The 16,460-nt window shown below is 34.4% G+C and overlaps 1 protein-coding gene across 3 annotated transcripts in view; it reads right to left on the bottom strand.

Annotated features, from left to right (window-relative positions):
* Window positions 1-16,460, bottom strand: part of TAB2 (TGF-beta activated kinase 1 (MAP3K7) binding protein 2) — a 74,966-nt gene that overhangs the window by 3,535 nt on the left and 54,971 nt on the right. For all 3 annotated transcript variants that reach the window (XM_053591307.1, XM_053591308.1, XM_053591309.1), the window contains 3 exons: window positions 5,215-5,375; window positions 4,918-5,011; window positions 3,043-3,123 (listed from right to left, as the gene is read on the bottom strand). In XM_053591307.1, coding sequence (XP_053447282.1) covers window positions 3,043-3,123; window positions 4,918-5,011; window positions 5,215-5,375 — 336 coding nt within the window. The remainder of the gene's footprint in view (window positions 1-3,042; window positions 3,124-4,917; window positions 5,012-5,214; window positions 5,376-16,460) is intronic.

The raw sequence follows: 16,460 nt of genomic DNA, 5'->3' as shown, positions 1-16,460 counted from the left end.
ATCTTTCTTACTGGAATTTTGATCTCAGGCATTAGTTAGAAAACATTCCCACCTGGAGCATTTTTAGTAAAAGTTTGTCTATTCTTTTTGTTTAACTACAAAGGTTAAAATTTTAAGAATGGGGACTGTAAGGAAGTACCTTTTTACATTTCAATCTATTATTTAAAAGTATTTAAGGCAATCCATAACGGATCTACAAAAATTTTTTAAATGAAAAGTCTTCAGTGGTTTTCTTACATCTGCATAATCTCATTTGGTATTTAGAATTACAAATATATATATATTTTTTTTGGCCGGGGCTGGGGCTGGGTTTGAACCCACCACCTCTGGCATATGGGGCTGGCGCCCTACCCCTTTGAGCCACAGGCGCCGCCCCAGAATTACAAATATTTTTATTAGGTGCATTTAAAAACTAAATAAAGCAAAATTTAAAATAAAACAGGAAGTTAGATCTGAAAGAATGACGTGTAATTTAATTTTAGCTGTTAAAAAAATCTCCACATTGTGCAGCAGAAGAACTGATTCCAAGGACTAACTAAGCCTCTCTGAATGAAATTAATGTCTCCCTACTTCAGCTTTAAGGTAAAAAATGACTGATACCATATTTCTCTCCAAACAGCCACCATATAAATTTCTTTCTCAAAAACCTTATAAGTACTTTTTTTTTCTTTTACTTCTCTCTTATTTCTTTTTTCTTTTTCTTTTTGGCCAGGGCTAGGTTTGAACCTGCCACCTCCGGCATATGGGACCGGCGCCCTACTCGTACATCAGGAAGGTTTGAGGGAAGGAAATTTCAAACATAAACAAATGTAGAGAGAACAGTAAAATGAGCCCTCACCCACTCCTAGTGCTTCAATGATTGTTAAGACCAATCTTATTTCATTCTATATTCCTCCTCCCTCCTACTCTCAATTTGTAAATAATAGATTATGCTGAAGCAAAACAGGAATCTTTTCATGAGAAAAACAAGTAACAAAAGTCACTATGAAAATTGTGAGGCAGACTGTATTATGGTCCATTATTTCATTTTCAAGAAATACAATCAACAGTAATGTCTTTTCTGATTCATCTGTGCAAGTTTCAACTGGCTCCATTTATCAAGAGTTGCTTGGAGTTACTTGTTTTCATCCCCACGGCACTCAACCAGTGTCAGCTATGGAGCACATTTGTGTGATGATTTTCTATGATTTTAAAAATGGGTTAAATGAGTCTTAAAAGCTTGTTATTGATTTCTAGTTTCATTCCATTGTGGACAGAAAAAATACCTGGAATGATTTCGATCTTTTTACCCTTGATTTTCTTGAATTTGTTTTGTTCTGGTCTATAATGTTCAAATCAGCAATTTTTTTTTACTGATTTTGTCTAGATATTGCTATTATTGTAAGTGCAGTATCGAACTCCTCTATTATTATTATTATATCAGATCTGTCGATATTTACTTTATTTGTATCCTCTGATGTGGGGTGCATATGTATTTATAATTGTTATTATTTTCCTGTTGAATTGATCTTTTACCATTATGTACCTTTTTTGTCTCTAGAGACAGTTTTAGGCTTAGAAATCTTTCTCGTCTGACAGTCACTCTTGACTTCTTTTGGTTACCATTAAAGAAATCTGTTTTGCCATTCCTTACTTAGTCTATGTAGGTTTTTAAATATAAAGTGAGTCTTTTAGACAATACTTCGTTAGAACCTGTTTTTCTAATCCATTTGTCTACTCTATGCCTTTTGATTGGTGAGTTCAATTTACTTACATTTAAGGTAATTATTGGTAAGTGAGGACTTACTATTGCCATTCTATTGTTTCCTGTCTACTTGGCAGTCATTTTGCCCCTCTTTCCTTCTCTTGCTATCTTTGTTATTTGATGGTTTTTTTTTTTTTGAGAGAGTCTCACTCTGTGACTTGGGTAGAGTGCTGTGGTGTCATAGCTGTTAGCAACCTCAAACTCTTGGGCAGTAATCCTCCTGTCTCAGCCTCCTAAGTAGCTGGGACTACAGATACTTGCCACAATACCCAGCTAATTTTTTTATTTTTAGCAGACATGGGGTCTCGCTCTTATTCACTCTTACTCACGCTGATCTTTAACTCCAGAGCTCAGGCTATCCACCCAACTTGGCCTCCCGGAATGCTAGGATTGTAAGCATGAGCCACTGAATCTGGCCTGATGATTTTTAAAAGTGTTTTACTTTGATTATTTTCTCTATCTTCTGTGTATCTATTATAGTATTTTTCTTTCTGGTTAGCTAGAGGCTTGTATCGTTATTTATACTTCTCTATTTTAAGCTGATAACTTCAATTGCATACAAAAATACTACACCTTTATCATTCTCACCCTGCCACAATTTGTGTTCTTACAGAGTTTGCTTTTTAAAATACTCTATACTCCATTAACACATTTTAACTTTCATATTAGCATTAAAAGTAAATTATAAGCTACATTTACAGTGTTATAATAATCTATACATGTCTATAAATTTACCTTGAACAGTCATATTTATGTACTCATTTCCATTTCTATAAATATTTTAATGCTTGAATCAAAATGCATCTATTTTAAGATGTCTAAGTTTGATGTACATAGTATTCTGTGAAGGTCAATGATGTAAAATAACAGTAGATAGAAAATGATTTATTTGGAATTCAGAGTATTTTGATTACTTAGAATTATGTATAAATTAAACAAAATAGGATATGCATAAAAAAATTTCCCTAAGGTATCTTCCTTACCATTTGTGTAAAATTTTAAAGAATACAACTCTTAAACACTTAACTTTTTTTTGAACCAAGATTTGCTCTTTTGGGAGTATTCAGTAATTTCCTAAAGTCATGCATATTATTCTTAAAAAGCTAAATGTATTACCCCTTTGTATCCTACTCAATCGCCAGCATTTAAATGAAAATACACAAACATATTCTTAATGAATTCATCTAAGAATGCCAAAGTTTGAAATACTTCTAGAATGGCAGGTTGCTAAAAATAAAAATTTTCTAAAATCTTGCTCTTTAAAATGTAACAGATTTCACGCTTAATGATACACTAACCTTTGGGTTTTGGTGGCACAGGACCTACAAATCCAATATTGTCATAAAAGTTATGAATAGCGCTGGGATTAAAATGTGGTCCTGAAATATATAAAAAGTAAATATATCAATGTTTGTAACTCAAAAATACTTAACTTTATTTTTAAGCAAGTATTTTTTTCTAAAAAAACACCACATTATAAACAGAAAAGTGCTTTTAATTTATTTTGCCCCTCTGGTCACAAATTATATGTAAGATTTCACAATACTTCAAATATGATTTATTAGGTATATTACAGTACTCAGAAACCCCAAAGTAAGTGGTAAATTGAGGACGAAGTCTAATCAATGCTGATAAGACATTAAGAGAATAAGAAGTAGAATCTTGTACTATGTGAAAAGTCAAAATAACTTAAAATTTAACAATTTAAAATATAATTTAAAATTTTTAAACATGGATTTAAGCAATTAAATAGCTTTGCTGCATGTAAGTATAAAAACCTTGCACCAGTGCAATGTAATGGTTTAGATTTTATGCCAAAGGACTAAGTTCAAGGACTGTAGTTTCTAGAATAGTACTAACCTTTTCTCTCCAAAGTTAAATTAAGGCATTTTTGAATGAATGTTTTAAGATAAATAGCTTAACCAACAATTATTTATTTACTTATTTATTTATTTTTGAGACAGTCTCACTATGCCACCCTTGGTAGAGTCCCGTGGTGTCACAGCTTACAGCAACCTCAAACTCTTGGGCTTAAGGGAATCTTTTGCCTCATCCTCCCAAGTAGATGGGACTATAGGCACCTGCCACAATGCCCAGCTATTTTTTTGTTGCTGTTGTCACTGTTGTTTAGCAGGCCCAGGTTCAAACCTGCCAGTGCAGGTGTACGTAGACGGTGCCCTAACTACTGAGCTATGGGCGCTGAGCCTTAACCAACAATTTAAAAGAAATAAAAAAAATTGCCTTCCAGCTTAATGAATTCTGGAACACACTCAAAAGTGTGATTAAGGGCTTCTTTTTTGTTGGTTTCCTTCTCCTTCCTGTCTTTTCAATTTTATATATTTCTATTATTACCTCAACTTCAGAATTAGGTTTAAGTGTTAAAACTTCTTTTAATTCTCTATGGAACTGAATTAAACTGTAAACATTTTTTACTATAATAAATTATTGCTTCTTACAAACAGCTCAAGTATAAACAACTAACATAGTCCTAAGTTGTCCTAAGAATGTATAAACTTTATTTTCATTTTGTTCCCTATTTCATCAATTTAGATAGAGCCATTGAGATGGGAATATCTTTTAAATTATATTCTTAAAAGTAAAATTTTTGAAAGGTAAAAGAAAAAAGGAAATAGGAAAAATTTATATGAATAAGTATACAGTAGAATTTCTATAGCTGATCACCTCTCTACATTGACCACATGCTTGAGTTGACATAATTTTCACAGACCAGACATGCACCATATGTATGTATCAGTACGGTAGGCCTAGTTCTTTATGTTGACCATCTTTGTACGTTGACCAGTTTGTCACAGTCCTTTGGGTGGTCAACTTACAGAGGATCTACTGTATTTCAATCTCAATAAATATTATTGTAACAGATTCTACTAATAAAAGCAATACTCTGGCAATGCTTCTACACATAGTTAATCATTGTCTTCCTTAACATATGACTAAAGTGGATCTGAAGGGTATAAAATATATCAAGATATTCCTCTACCAAGTACATAATTATTTTCTGAGTGTAAGGAGGAAATGTATTTTCGTATTATCTAGCTCCAAAACCAAATGTTCTGAGACAGAAAGGTTATGACCGATAAGACTATTTTTAGCTACAGGGTAAGAGCTGGTAGATTAATATAATGAATTTGAGCTGAGTATGCGCTGAACTTTACCTCGGGCTTGAAAAAGATCAATTTCTTTGGTTAAGCAGTCAATGTCAATCTGGAGTTGTCTATTACAACTTCTTAACTGCTGCATCTCTTCGAGCTGAAAAATAATTCTATGTAAGAAAGACTGGCATTGGATTTTCATGTAATTAGTTAATAAAGAAGAGTTTAGCAGAGGACAGGACAGAAAAATAAATATGAATTAAGAGCATTTGTAGAAACTACATCAAGACACGTAATTACGGCCGATGGCCTATTCTTACGTTCAAGCATAGAGGTCACAACAGTTACATAAAGACTTACTGAAGGTATCTGGGATATGGAATTGGATCTTTTCAGGCGCCTTCGAGTTAGATTATTTTCCATTTCATTGACCTCAGATTTTAGTTTATCCAGCTTTTTCTTCTGAATCTCAAGTTCTCTTTGAAGTCGTTCCATTCTGGCCTTCTGGTGTACCAATAGAGCTGCAACACATGTTAGAAAACATGAAGACTCACCCACTTCAGTCAATTAACCTTTCAGCAGACTTGGGAAAACAAAACAAATTAATATTTCTGTGATAAGAATTTGTGAAGAATTATGAAGCTACAACAAATATTTTGAATTTAAACATTATAATTTTCAAAAATTTTAATGTGAAAATTATTTTAATTATTTAAGCAAATGTCCCTTTACGTTTTAAATTTTTTTTTAGGATTTGGAAAAACTCCCTTAATGGCTGAAGACAGCATTTTAAACCTGTAACTTCTCTAAAGGTTCTCTAGTTTAGTCAATTAACTTACAGTATTGAATTCACATCTAACTTTTGGGAAGGGTAAGCCCTTTTACACAGTCTGGTGTGTCTGATCTATAAGTGAGGTACTCTAATATGAAAATTTTATAGATATTTTAGAAGTAAATGTGGAATAGGTTGAATCCATTTTGATGTATATGACAAATAAAACAGGTAGATTGATTTCAATCCACATGAATGTTAACATTAAATTATTCAATTGCAAAGTAAAAACGATATAATTTAATCAAATGCTTATATTTTCTTACAATCAGATTATATTTTATTTTATTTATTTATTTTTTTTTGTAGAGACAAAGTCTCACTTTATGGCCCTCGGTAGAGTGCCGTGGCATCACACAGCTCATAGCAACCTCCAACTCCTGGGCTTAGGCGATTCTCCTGCCTCAGCCTCCCGAGTAGCTGGGACTACAGGCGCCCGCCACAACGCCCGGCTATTTTTTGGTTGCAGTTTGGCCGGGGCTGGGTTTGAACCCACCACCCTCGGCATATGGGGCCGGCGCCCTGCTCACTGAGCCACAGGCGCCACCCCAGATTATATTTTATGAAAATATTTTCCCAAGATTTGTAAAGAAACAAAATAAGTAATCAACCTCGCAGCATGAACAATGAACTGCTTAGGAAACCTTATTAAGCAATAAAAACAGAAGGTTTTTGTTAATGCATCCTTGGATGTGAATGTCATCTTTTAGGATACCAGACTGGAAGTGAAGATACCTGAATCTATTTTTATAAAAAGGCAGTTTGGAATGATTCTATAATACTTTGAAAAAACAGGAAGATTTGAAAGAATACCTTAAGAAATGAGTCATTGAAATGAAAAAGTCAAATAAAGTCAAACCTCTAGAAATAAGTCATTGAAATGAAAAAGTCAAATAGATTGAACAGCAGATTAGGTACAGTCAAAGACAGGTGATCTGTCAGATAGAACTGAGAATGCAGAAGGTACAGAGACAAAGTAATAGGGATTGAAAGGTTTCACATACATTAAAAAAAAAAAAAGAGTTTCAGACAGTGACAACAGGGAAAATAGACCAAAGGCAAGATCTGAAGAGATACTTGATGAAATTGTTCCAAAAGTGAAGGAAAAAAGTAAAACATTTTATAAGATAATGGAACAATTTGTTCACCTAACTAAATTATCAAAGAATACAAATGAATAAAGACATATTCAGACAAAGTTTGGAGGAATTCATCAATTATGGATAGCTGCTGAAATAACTACTAAAAATGTGTTTTGATAAGGGAATCAGATAAAAAAGGAAGGAATGACGAGTACATTTTTTGAAAAGCTCTGACTAAAAACAAAAATAAAGGCTATGATGAGGATGGAGAAGTGGCTAAACAAAGCAAAACTAAAATATTAAAAAAATAATAAATTGGAAGTGTAAACATCAGAGGTGAAGTATTCTGAAGTTTTACAAGTATTTAAGAGGAATACCCTCAAATGTTGCTAAGCCAAATATACATGTTAAATATTTAGGGATCACTACTCAAGGAAGCTAAATAGAATGTGCAGTTTCCAAATTAAAAGGCAGAACAAAAGGGGAAATAAAGAACATCTGATTCAATCTAGATGGCAGGGCAGCACCTGTGGCTCACTGGGTAGGGTGCTGGCCCCGTATACCGAGGATGGCGGTTTGAACTTGGTCCTGGCTAAACTGCAACACAAAAATAGCTGGGAGTTGTGGCAGGCACCTGTAGTCCCAGCTACTTGGGAGGCTGAGGCAGAGAATCGCCTAAGCCCAAGAGCTGGAGGTTGCTGTGAGCTGTGACATCACTGCACTCTACCGAGGGCAACAAAGTGAGAAAATAAAGGAAAAGAATGGAAAACAAAACAAAAACCTGATAGGAATAATTTCAAATGTATTAAGAGAGCACAATAAATGCAATCTAATTAAATATATCTGTTGAGACCTCAGAGATCAGTGGACTGGATTTAAAAAATGCAGCTATATGCTGTTTATTTAAAAAACAATCAACTACAACAACAGCAAAAAACCAGGGCCAGGTGTGATGGCTTGTGCCTAAAATCCTAGTACTCTGAAAGGCTGAGATGAAAGGATTGCTTGAGGTTAGGAGTTTGAGACCAGCCTAAGCAGGAGCAAGACCCTGTCTCTACTTTAAAAAAAAGAAAAATTAGGTATTGTGGCAGAAGACTGTAGTTCCACCTATTCAGGAGGCTGAGGCAGGAGGATAGCTTGAACCCAGGAGTTTGAGGTTGCTGCCGCCCTGGCACTTTAGCTTGGGACAACAGAGAAGCACTTTGTTTCAAAAAAAAAAAAAGGAATACACATAACTATTCACTGATCCCCTCTTTTAAAAGTTGACATCCTACTATGTGTCAGGTATTACAGTCACTTGGAAAATCAGTGAACAAAACAGGAAAAAGTCCCTGCCCTTGTGGGGCTTACCTTACAATGATAACAGAGACTGTGGCAGGAGAGAAGAATGAGAACAAGACCCTAAATCAAATTACAGGGTTGGGGGGTAAGCAAACTACAGTCCATGGGTCAAATCTGTCCCACTGCCTGCTCTGAGAATAAAGTTTTACTGGAATACAGCCTTGTTCAGTATTTTTTGGTAATTTGTTGTCTATGGCTGTTTTCATTTTACAATAGAATCGAATAGTTGAGACAGACTTTGTGGCCTATAAAATCCTAAATAATTTATTATCTGGCCCATTAGCAAATCATGCAGAACTTTGTTGATAGTATTATTTTGAGTAAAACGGGGACCCATCACAGCACAGAAAAGTTCAAAGTAAAACTAAAATAAAATAAGTATCTTGGCCTTGCACTACTCTAAGAGGCAGGTAATAACAGCAGCCAATTGTTTAAAGTATCTGAAGGCTCTGATACACTGGGGGAACAAGAAACCCAAACCCAGCTCTACTGACTATATTAACTGGATCGTGTACATTAACAACCTGCCAGAAAAAGAGGTATCCTCATTTCTACAGATAAATACTATTTACTTCAGTCTCTTCTGTTTCTTTATACACAGTGTTTGGCATCATTAAGAAATTATAACAAATATAGAAAAGCGAGAGAAAAATCCAACTCATTATCAAAATAAAGGAATCTATATTCAAAGATGACCCAGATGCTGAAAAGTACTAATAGGTTACTTAAAAATAACTATAATGAACTTATTAAAGGGCCTCATATAAATGGTGGACAGCACACAGAAATTGATGGATAATTTGAGAACAGAGGTAGAAATTATAAAAGGGTCAAATGCTAGAAGTAAACATTCCTTTGACAGGCTTATCAGCATACTAGACACAGAAGGATCAGTGAATTTGAAGGATCACAACTGAACACATAAAAAAATTGGAAAAAAGAACAAAGAATTTAAGAGTTGAGGACATTATTAAATAGTATATGTGTAATGGGTCAGAGAGAAAAAAGCAAGGCAGGAGAAATGATTGAGGCTATGTAAACGCCAAACATTTTCCAAAATTAATGAAATACAGCAAATCACAGATCCAAGAAGCCCAGAGATCTCTAATTAGTGCTAAAACAAAACACCTAGACACAACAGTCAAACTTGCTGAAAACTAAAGCTAGAAGGAAAATCTTAAAAGGCGGCTAGAGAAATTTTGATATAGTTATTCAGAAAAAAATTTGACATTAGGGCAAAGTATACTATGAAATAAAGATGTTCTTAAAGATAAAAGGAAAAATGCTAATAGTATACAACTTTCATTCTTTGTGAAAAATTGTACAAGAATATTCTCATTTATTTTCCAACTCATGTATCATAAAGCATATATCCCAGGATAGGGTTGAATATCCTCCCAGTCATAGCTCTACTCATAATCCCCTACCAAATACTTCCAACATTTCTATTAAAACAGGAAAGGAAACCAGAGAGTTGAGAGATAAATAATAAATACAGAAGGCCAGTATTTATAGAAGATGGCCTTTAATATCAGGCAGAACTCTGACTCAAAGAAGATGCAGGAGAATGGAAGGAGCCACAGCACAGCACAGTTGCTCACAGCACAGCTGTAGGATGTTTTTGAGTTAAACAGTAAATTCTTGGCCAGGTACAGGGGCTTACACCTATAATTCTAACAGTCTGGGAGGCTGAGGCAGGTGATCAGCTGAGCTCAGGAATTCAAGACCTGTCTGAGCCCATCTTCACTAAAAACAGAAAAACTAGCTGGGCATTGTGATGTGTACCTGTAGTTCCAGGAAGATATTGAGCCTAAGAGTTCATGGTTGCAGTGAGCTATGATGATGCCACTACACTCTACTTGGGGTGACAGAGTGAAATTCTGTCTTAGAAAAAAAAAAATTAGAGCAGAGTTATAATGACTATATTACCTAGAAATGACATACTCAGTTGGTACTTACAATCTCTTAGGGTTAACTCTTAATTATAAGCAAGTTAAAAATTCAATGGCTACAGGAGGACAGACAGATTTATTTTTCAGTAATTTTTTCCTCAAAGTGACTGGGATTTTATGAATCTAGTTCACTTTTCATTTGTAGTTTGTAGTTTTTAGGCAAGAATTTGAGAAAGATGAACTACTGCGGAAAAAAGGGGGTGTTAAATGAATTTCTAAAAATCACTATGAAAACTTAGCTAAAGCTATAAACTTTCTTCAACATTACCCAATGTTTGTCCATTATAAAACAATGTTCCTAGAATCACACTGAAGAAGGATTAATTATAGTAAAGATACTTTGCTCTAATCAGCCACCACTAAATGAAAAGGTTAGGTGCTGACTGGGAATAAAGAAACATGCCAGTTATAATTCCAGGGTCTGAAAGAAGGTTGGACAGAGGGTAAGGAAAGCTTACAAGATGAGTTGTTGGGAGAGGGGACACATTTGCACCCGCAACAGAAAATGACTATGAATAGACATGTGAGAGAATCACTTATCCTGGCTTTTTGTTTTTGTTTTTTTTATTTAGACATGTGAGAAACTATTATAAATAAAATCATACCAACCACATATACAGATGAACTAGGCTCATGCATAATCCAGTAATATGAGGGCTGACAATTAAGTCTGCAAACTCATCCTAGAAAACGTACTACATACCTCATTGCTGAGTATCACTATAGTCCTTCCCTTGGAAGCTATACACCAATGCTAGCACCTAGTCTACCCTTCAAAGCACTTTTGGAGCTCTTTTTCTGGAATGATCATCAGAACTGTCATTGTAAGGCACACAAAAACACAGTAATAATGAATGCCACTAAGCAAGACACCACCATACACTCCTGTGGGACACTGATACACCAAGGTTTTGAAACCTTACCGAGTTGTTTGTATAAGTGCTGCCAAAGTTAAGCACACGGTGGAAGTACATGAACTTGTCAGACCTCCTTGTACCACAGCTCTGGTGGTCATTCCAGGAAGAGTCCTAAAATTCATCTCAAGGATAGACTAGGCGCTAGTGTCAGTGGATGACTTCCCAAGGGAGTACTTTTGAAGGTGACTGTAGTGATATTCAGCAATGAGGTATGAAGCACTTTCTCTAGGATGAGTGCGTGAACTGTAGGAGGAGTGCAGGAGGGATGAGCTGTTACAGATTTCAGTGAGGAAAAAATTTTCTCTATCCCTGTCATTTATTTACATATAGTTTAATATTGACTTAAAAAGCCAAGCTATAAAGATTCAATTACATTGGCCGGGGCTTTTGTTTAAAGATGTTTGACTGAGCATTGCATACAAAGAGACTCCATAAAAATACCAGAGAAATAAAACAGGTACGATCTTACAGCAATAAAAAAACAAGGCAGCGGCAATTAATTGACAATAGACGTCAGCAAGTTTTGGGACACTAAAAGCAGATGAAGTGACAGACTAACGAAGGGGAATGAAAAAAGCTGTATGTAGTTTCATGGACGTGGAGGGCGCTGTGGACAAAGAGTCAGCTAACATGCTTGCTCTGCAGAAACCTGAAGAGACTCTTCACTTAGAAGAATGCAGGTGAAGAGGCAGAAGTGAAGAAAAGGCAAGAAAACCGGGGCCTAATTGGCTACCTGTTTAGGGAATAATTTCCACCCGTCCTGAAGGGCCTTTGCTGTGTATTTATTTTTAAGCTTTCTCCTGACTCCCAAACACACAGAACACTGGGTGGTGAGGTGGAGTATTTCCTTGTACAAAGTAGCTGACTCCTCACCTATCCATCACAAAGCAAAGTCTACCAAGCAACAAGTCTCACTTTCATACAAAGGCAAGGCTTTCAGTCAGTCTTCATAGGACTTTATTCTTAAACATGAACAAACCAACCAAGCAGCCAGGGCTCACCACACATTTGAGAAACATCTGATATGAACGTGAAAGATCTGGATAAATAAAGAGAAAAACTAAACCCACATTAAATGAAGATAATTCAGAATAGAGACAAGAACTTAAATGCTAACTAATATCATTAAGAGATTTGAGATACTCTTACACCCATAAAACAACAATCTGCTATGAAAAAGGAATCAGAAAAACTCTCAGAAGTTAAACAAATCATTGTTAAAATAAAAATTTTATACATAGGTTAAAAGTAAGAAAATCTAAAATGTAGAATAGAAAGATAAGAAGGTGGAATATATAGAGGATATAACAATGAAAAATAAATAGAAAGTTGGTCTAGGAAATTAAAAATTGAAGAACAAGACTGGAGAAACTAGTGGGGATCAGAAGAGAACTCCCTAGGGCTGAAGGGAGACACCAGCCTTTACACCAGGGGAGTCCACTAAATGTGGGACAAAGATGATTAAAAAAAAAAGAAAAAGATCTACATCAAGACACACCATTGGTAAAATTTCAGATTACTAAAGACAAAAGGCAGATTCTAAATATTTTCAGAGGGAATAAAATAGGATACACACACAGGTACAAGATCATACAGACAACAGACTTCCTCAATGACAAAGAGACTCTTGGTGATAACATTCTGTAGAAAAATAATTTTCAACTAAGAATTCTATACCCAGCTAAAAATATGAGGGTATTTTCAGACATTTAAGAACTTGGAGAGAATAAAAAAAATATATATTTAAAAAGCTTCTATCAGAGCTTTATGTATACATGTTTCATAATACATACATGTAATCATGTGTAAAAACTTTATTATACATTGAACACATATTAACACATATAAAACATAGAGGGTACCAAAATATGTATACAAATTTTAAGAAAGGAAAAAAACTATTAAAACTGTACAACTGATGTCATGTTTGATATGTGGTGCTCAAACACGACTTGTACTCATCTTTTGTTATCAGTATATATCGAGTATTATAGTTTTTTCCTTTCTTAAAATGTGTATTTTTTGGTACCCTCTGTGTATATACCCTGATAAAATGAAAATAACATCTAATTAGAAACAAGTAGTAAAATCATAAGGCATCAGTAAGGACTGTGTTGCAGTTTCATATGTGAAATATACATTGGATGTTATTTTATTCAGACAAAAATACATTAAGTTTTCACTGTTCTTGAATTCAAAATAATTTGAATAGTAACGGACCTTAATTTTTGTACTACCTGTTGAAAGGCAATAAATAAATTAATACCATGGATGAAGCATGAAGGACAGAAACAAAGTTAAGGAAATAATTTCAAGCTTACATATTCTTACTTTGTATTTATAAATCATGACACTAAAGGAGAATCTTAGTGTTGTTAAGACTAGTTCATTTTATTTTGTACTTTGAAAAATTCAGCATTTTAGATTTTACATTATCAAGTACATCTTTCAATTAAATCTAAACTTGAGAGCAAAAACTGAATTCAATTTTGTACCACTTAGTATGTAGTCTTATACCCTGAAAATTATAGGCACTAGATAAATAACCATTAAATGTAAAATAATGACAACTTGATTTTTAATGGACAGTAGAGCAAAACACTAAATTAAGTCCAAGAAATACTGATAAAACAAAAACTTGACATTTATTTTCTTCTTAAATGTTTAGCTTTAATGTTTTTCACTTAGCAAGACGCCATACACTATGAAATACAACAAGACTTTTAGGCTGCAGACATTGCAGATAGGTGGTTTTTTATATATGCTAGTTCTGTCGAAGAAATAAAGTGGTGTATTTAATATAGCAATCATATACTAACTTCTTCAGTTTTTTAAATTAAACTGTCTATCCTGTTTTCCTAAATAGATAAAAAAGGAAGACCTTATAGGTAGAAAAAAAATTCAGTACCTTTTAAATCCTCTTTCAGTCAAAATTAAATTTTAATAGATAAAAGTTAATTTAAGCATACAACTCCCTCTTGTGGTTGTTAAAATAACTGAATATTCACTTGCGTGAATTCAAGTACCAGGGCTCTTAAACCACTCCTACTGGCATATATAACACTTTCCAAATGTTTTATACAGAAAACTTAATAGCCAACTTTTGTCAGCTTCTGATGAATGGTGACAATTTCTTACTCAACCTTATCTGAAATTAGAAAAACACACTTGAAGTTCCAGATAATGTTAGCTTTATTAATTTCAGGCATTCTTTATTACAAAGGTCTAATTTTCCTAAAGATTTAAAAAACAAAAATATGAGAATTTGATTATTAAAAAAAACACTACACCACCGGAAAATGTACCAGGTATTTATAGATACAAAGATTTTTAAGCTTTAAAAAAAAAAAAATATATATATATATATTTGTTTTTATTAAATTATAACTGTGTACGCTGATGCATTTATGGGGTTCAGTGTACTGATTTGATATACAATGTGAAATGCTTACATTGAACTGATTAACACATCCATTTTAAGCTTATTTTTTAAAAAGAGAAATTTTGCCATTGAAAAACATAACTAGTTCTGACTTCTAGAATCTTTTTAGTTTGTATCTGTCATGAGAATTTTATATGCCTATCAGGTAAATGCTTAAATCTTGCCCAAGTTATTGTACCTAAGGAAATACAAATATTAGCTTCTAAAATAAGTCAGGATTATTCTAGACTGTAAGTTTGCTGACAGCGGGGATCATCATATCTAGTTTACACACTACTGCGTTACTATAGTCATTTATTTGATGGGTGAGTCACAAGGTTCAAAGATGGCTGTTAGACTTAAAGCAAACTGTTTCATCTGTTTTGCCATTTTTAAAGGCCGTCTGAAATCAGATTGTGCAACAGTTCTGCAACTGTCCCATAATTTAGGCAACTGATGTAATAGCACAACTATGAGGAATAATGCTTGATTCTCTGTAATTATTTTATTTTATTTTTGTAGAGACAGTCTCACTTTATTGCCCTTAGTACAGTGCTGTGACATCACAGCTCACAGCAACCTCCAGCTCATGGGCTTAGGTGATTCTTTTGCCTCAGCCTCCCAAGCAGCTGGGACTACAGGCGCCCGCCACAACAGCTCTGCTATTTTTTTTGTTGCAGTTCCGCCGGGGCAAACCCGCCACTCTTGGTATATGGGGCCGGTGCCTGTCACGCAATAGGGCCCTACTCACTGAGCCACAGGCACCGCCCATCTGTAATTATTTTAAATAAATCAAAATTATTTATACATAGGTATTACTAAGAGATGAGTTTTAATCATTTTCGCAGAACTGGTGGGGCCTCATGCTAGGCAATCATTTGCTGGCATTTATTTGTACATAATTAAGATTCTGCACGTGAACTTAACAGTATTAAGAATGTAGATATTATCTAAAACTTTCAATTTAGAGAGAAAGAAAACTTCAGGCCTACAGATATCAAAAGAGCCTCAAAGAAATACAACTGGATGAACCATTATGGGAAGTGGAAGTGTTTATAGCTTTGAAAGGTTTATACTTTTAAAAGAGGACCTGGTAGCTATTTTCAGATTTTTGAAAGGATGCCATGAGACCAGTTCAATATAGTTTCAAGAAATATCACTATAATGAAAGAAAAAACACAGCAAAAGATTTGTTCGTTTTTCAAAATCTTGGCATGAGGACGAGCTTTCAAATAAGACACAAAACCTAGAAGCCATAAGAGAAAAAGACTAAGTCTGAATAAATAAAAGTAAAAAATTCATAAAACAAAAACATTTCATTGTCCAGATTAAAAGTATTAGAAGAAAGTAGACATCCTACATAAACAGGCAAGTTTATAAAATAGCAATACAAGTTGCTTGAAAAGGAACATATTAAAGATGCTTAAGAGTTAGAGGTTGCTGTGAGCCGTGTGATGCCACGGCACTCTACCAGAGGGCGGTACAGTGAGACTCCGTCTCTACAAAAAAAAAAACAACAAAAAAAACTTCATTCTTGTTTAAGAATACAAATTTCATTTAAACTCCTTAAAAAGACAGAGCAGAGTTGCTTAATGGAATTGAATCGTGCTGGGCCCATAAACTCCTAAAAAGATGCAAATTAAAAGAAAGAACCAAAACAATACATTTTCACCTAGCAGACTAAGACATTTAACCACCTACATACCTGATGAATAGGGCAAGGAAGGAGGAAAGAACATTCTCATAAATGTTGCCAAAAATGTTCCTCATTTCTAAACATGGCAGCAATTTTTAGGAAGAGCCTCAAAACTGAAATTGGCAACATTTACTCTGGCTCTCTATCTCCCAGTTATGTGGTAGAATTGTGTCTCCCTGCTCTCTCTGAAGTAGGTGCCGTGTGCCTTTTTCTAGCTAAAGAGTAACATGTATTGTGGCAGATGCTGCTTCCCTCAACCTGCATCCCGGGACAGAGCCCACTAAATTAATCTGTAATGGACAAGAAATGTGAGCTAGAAATAAACTTTTGTTGTTTTTAAGACATGCTTTGTTACCTATAGCACA

The sequence above is a fragment of the Nycticebus coucang genome, chromosome 5 (assembly GCF_027406575.1).
Source record: "Nycticebus coucang isolate mNycCou1 chromosome 5, mNycCou1.pri, whole genome shotgun sequence".
Lineage (NCBI taxonomy): Eukaryota > Metazoa > Chordata > Mammalia > Primates > Lorisidae > Nycticebus > Nycticebus coucang.
The sequence above is the reverse complement of the archived record's forward strand: the minus strand, read 5'-3'. Positions and strand labels throughout refer to the sequence as shown.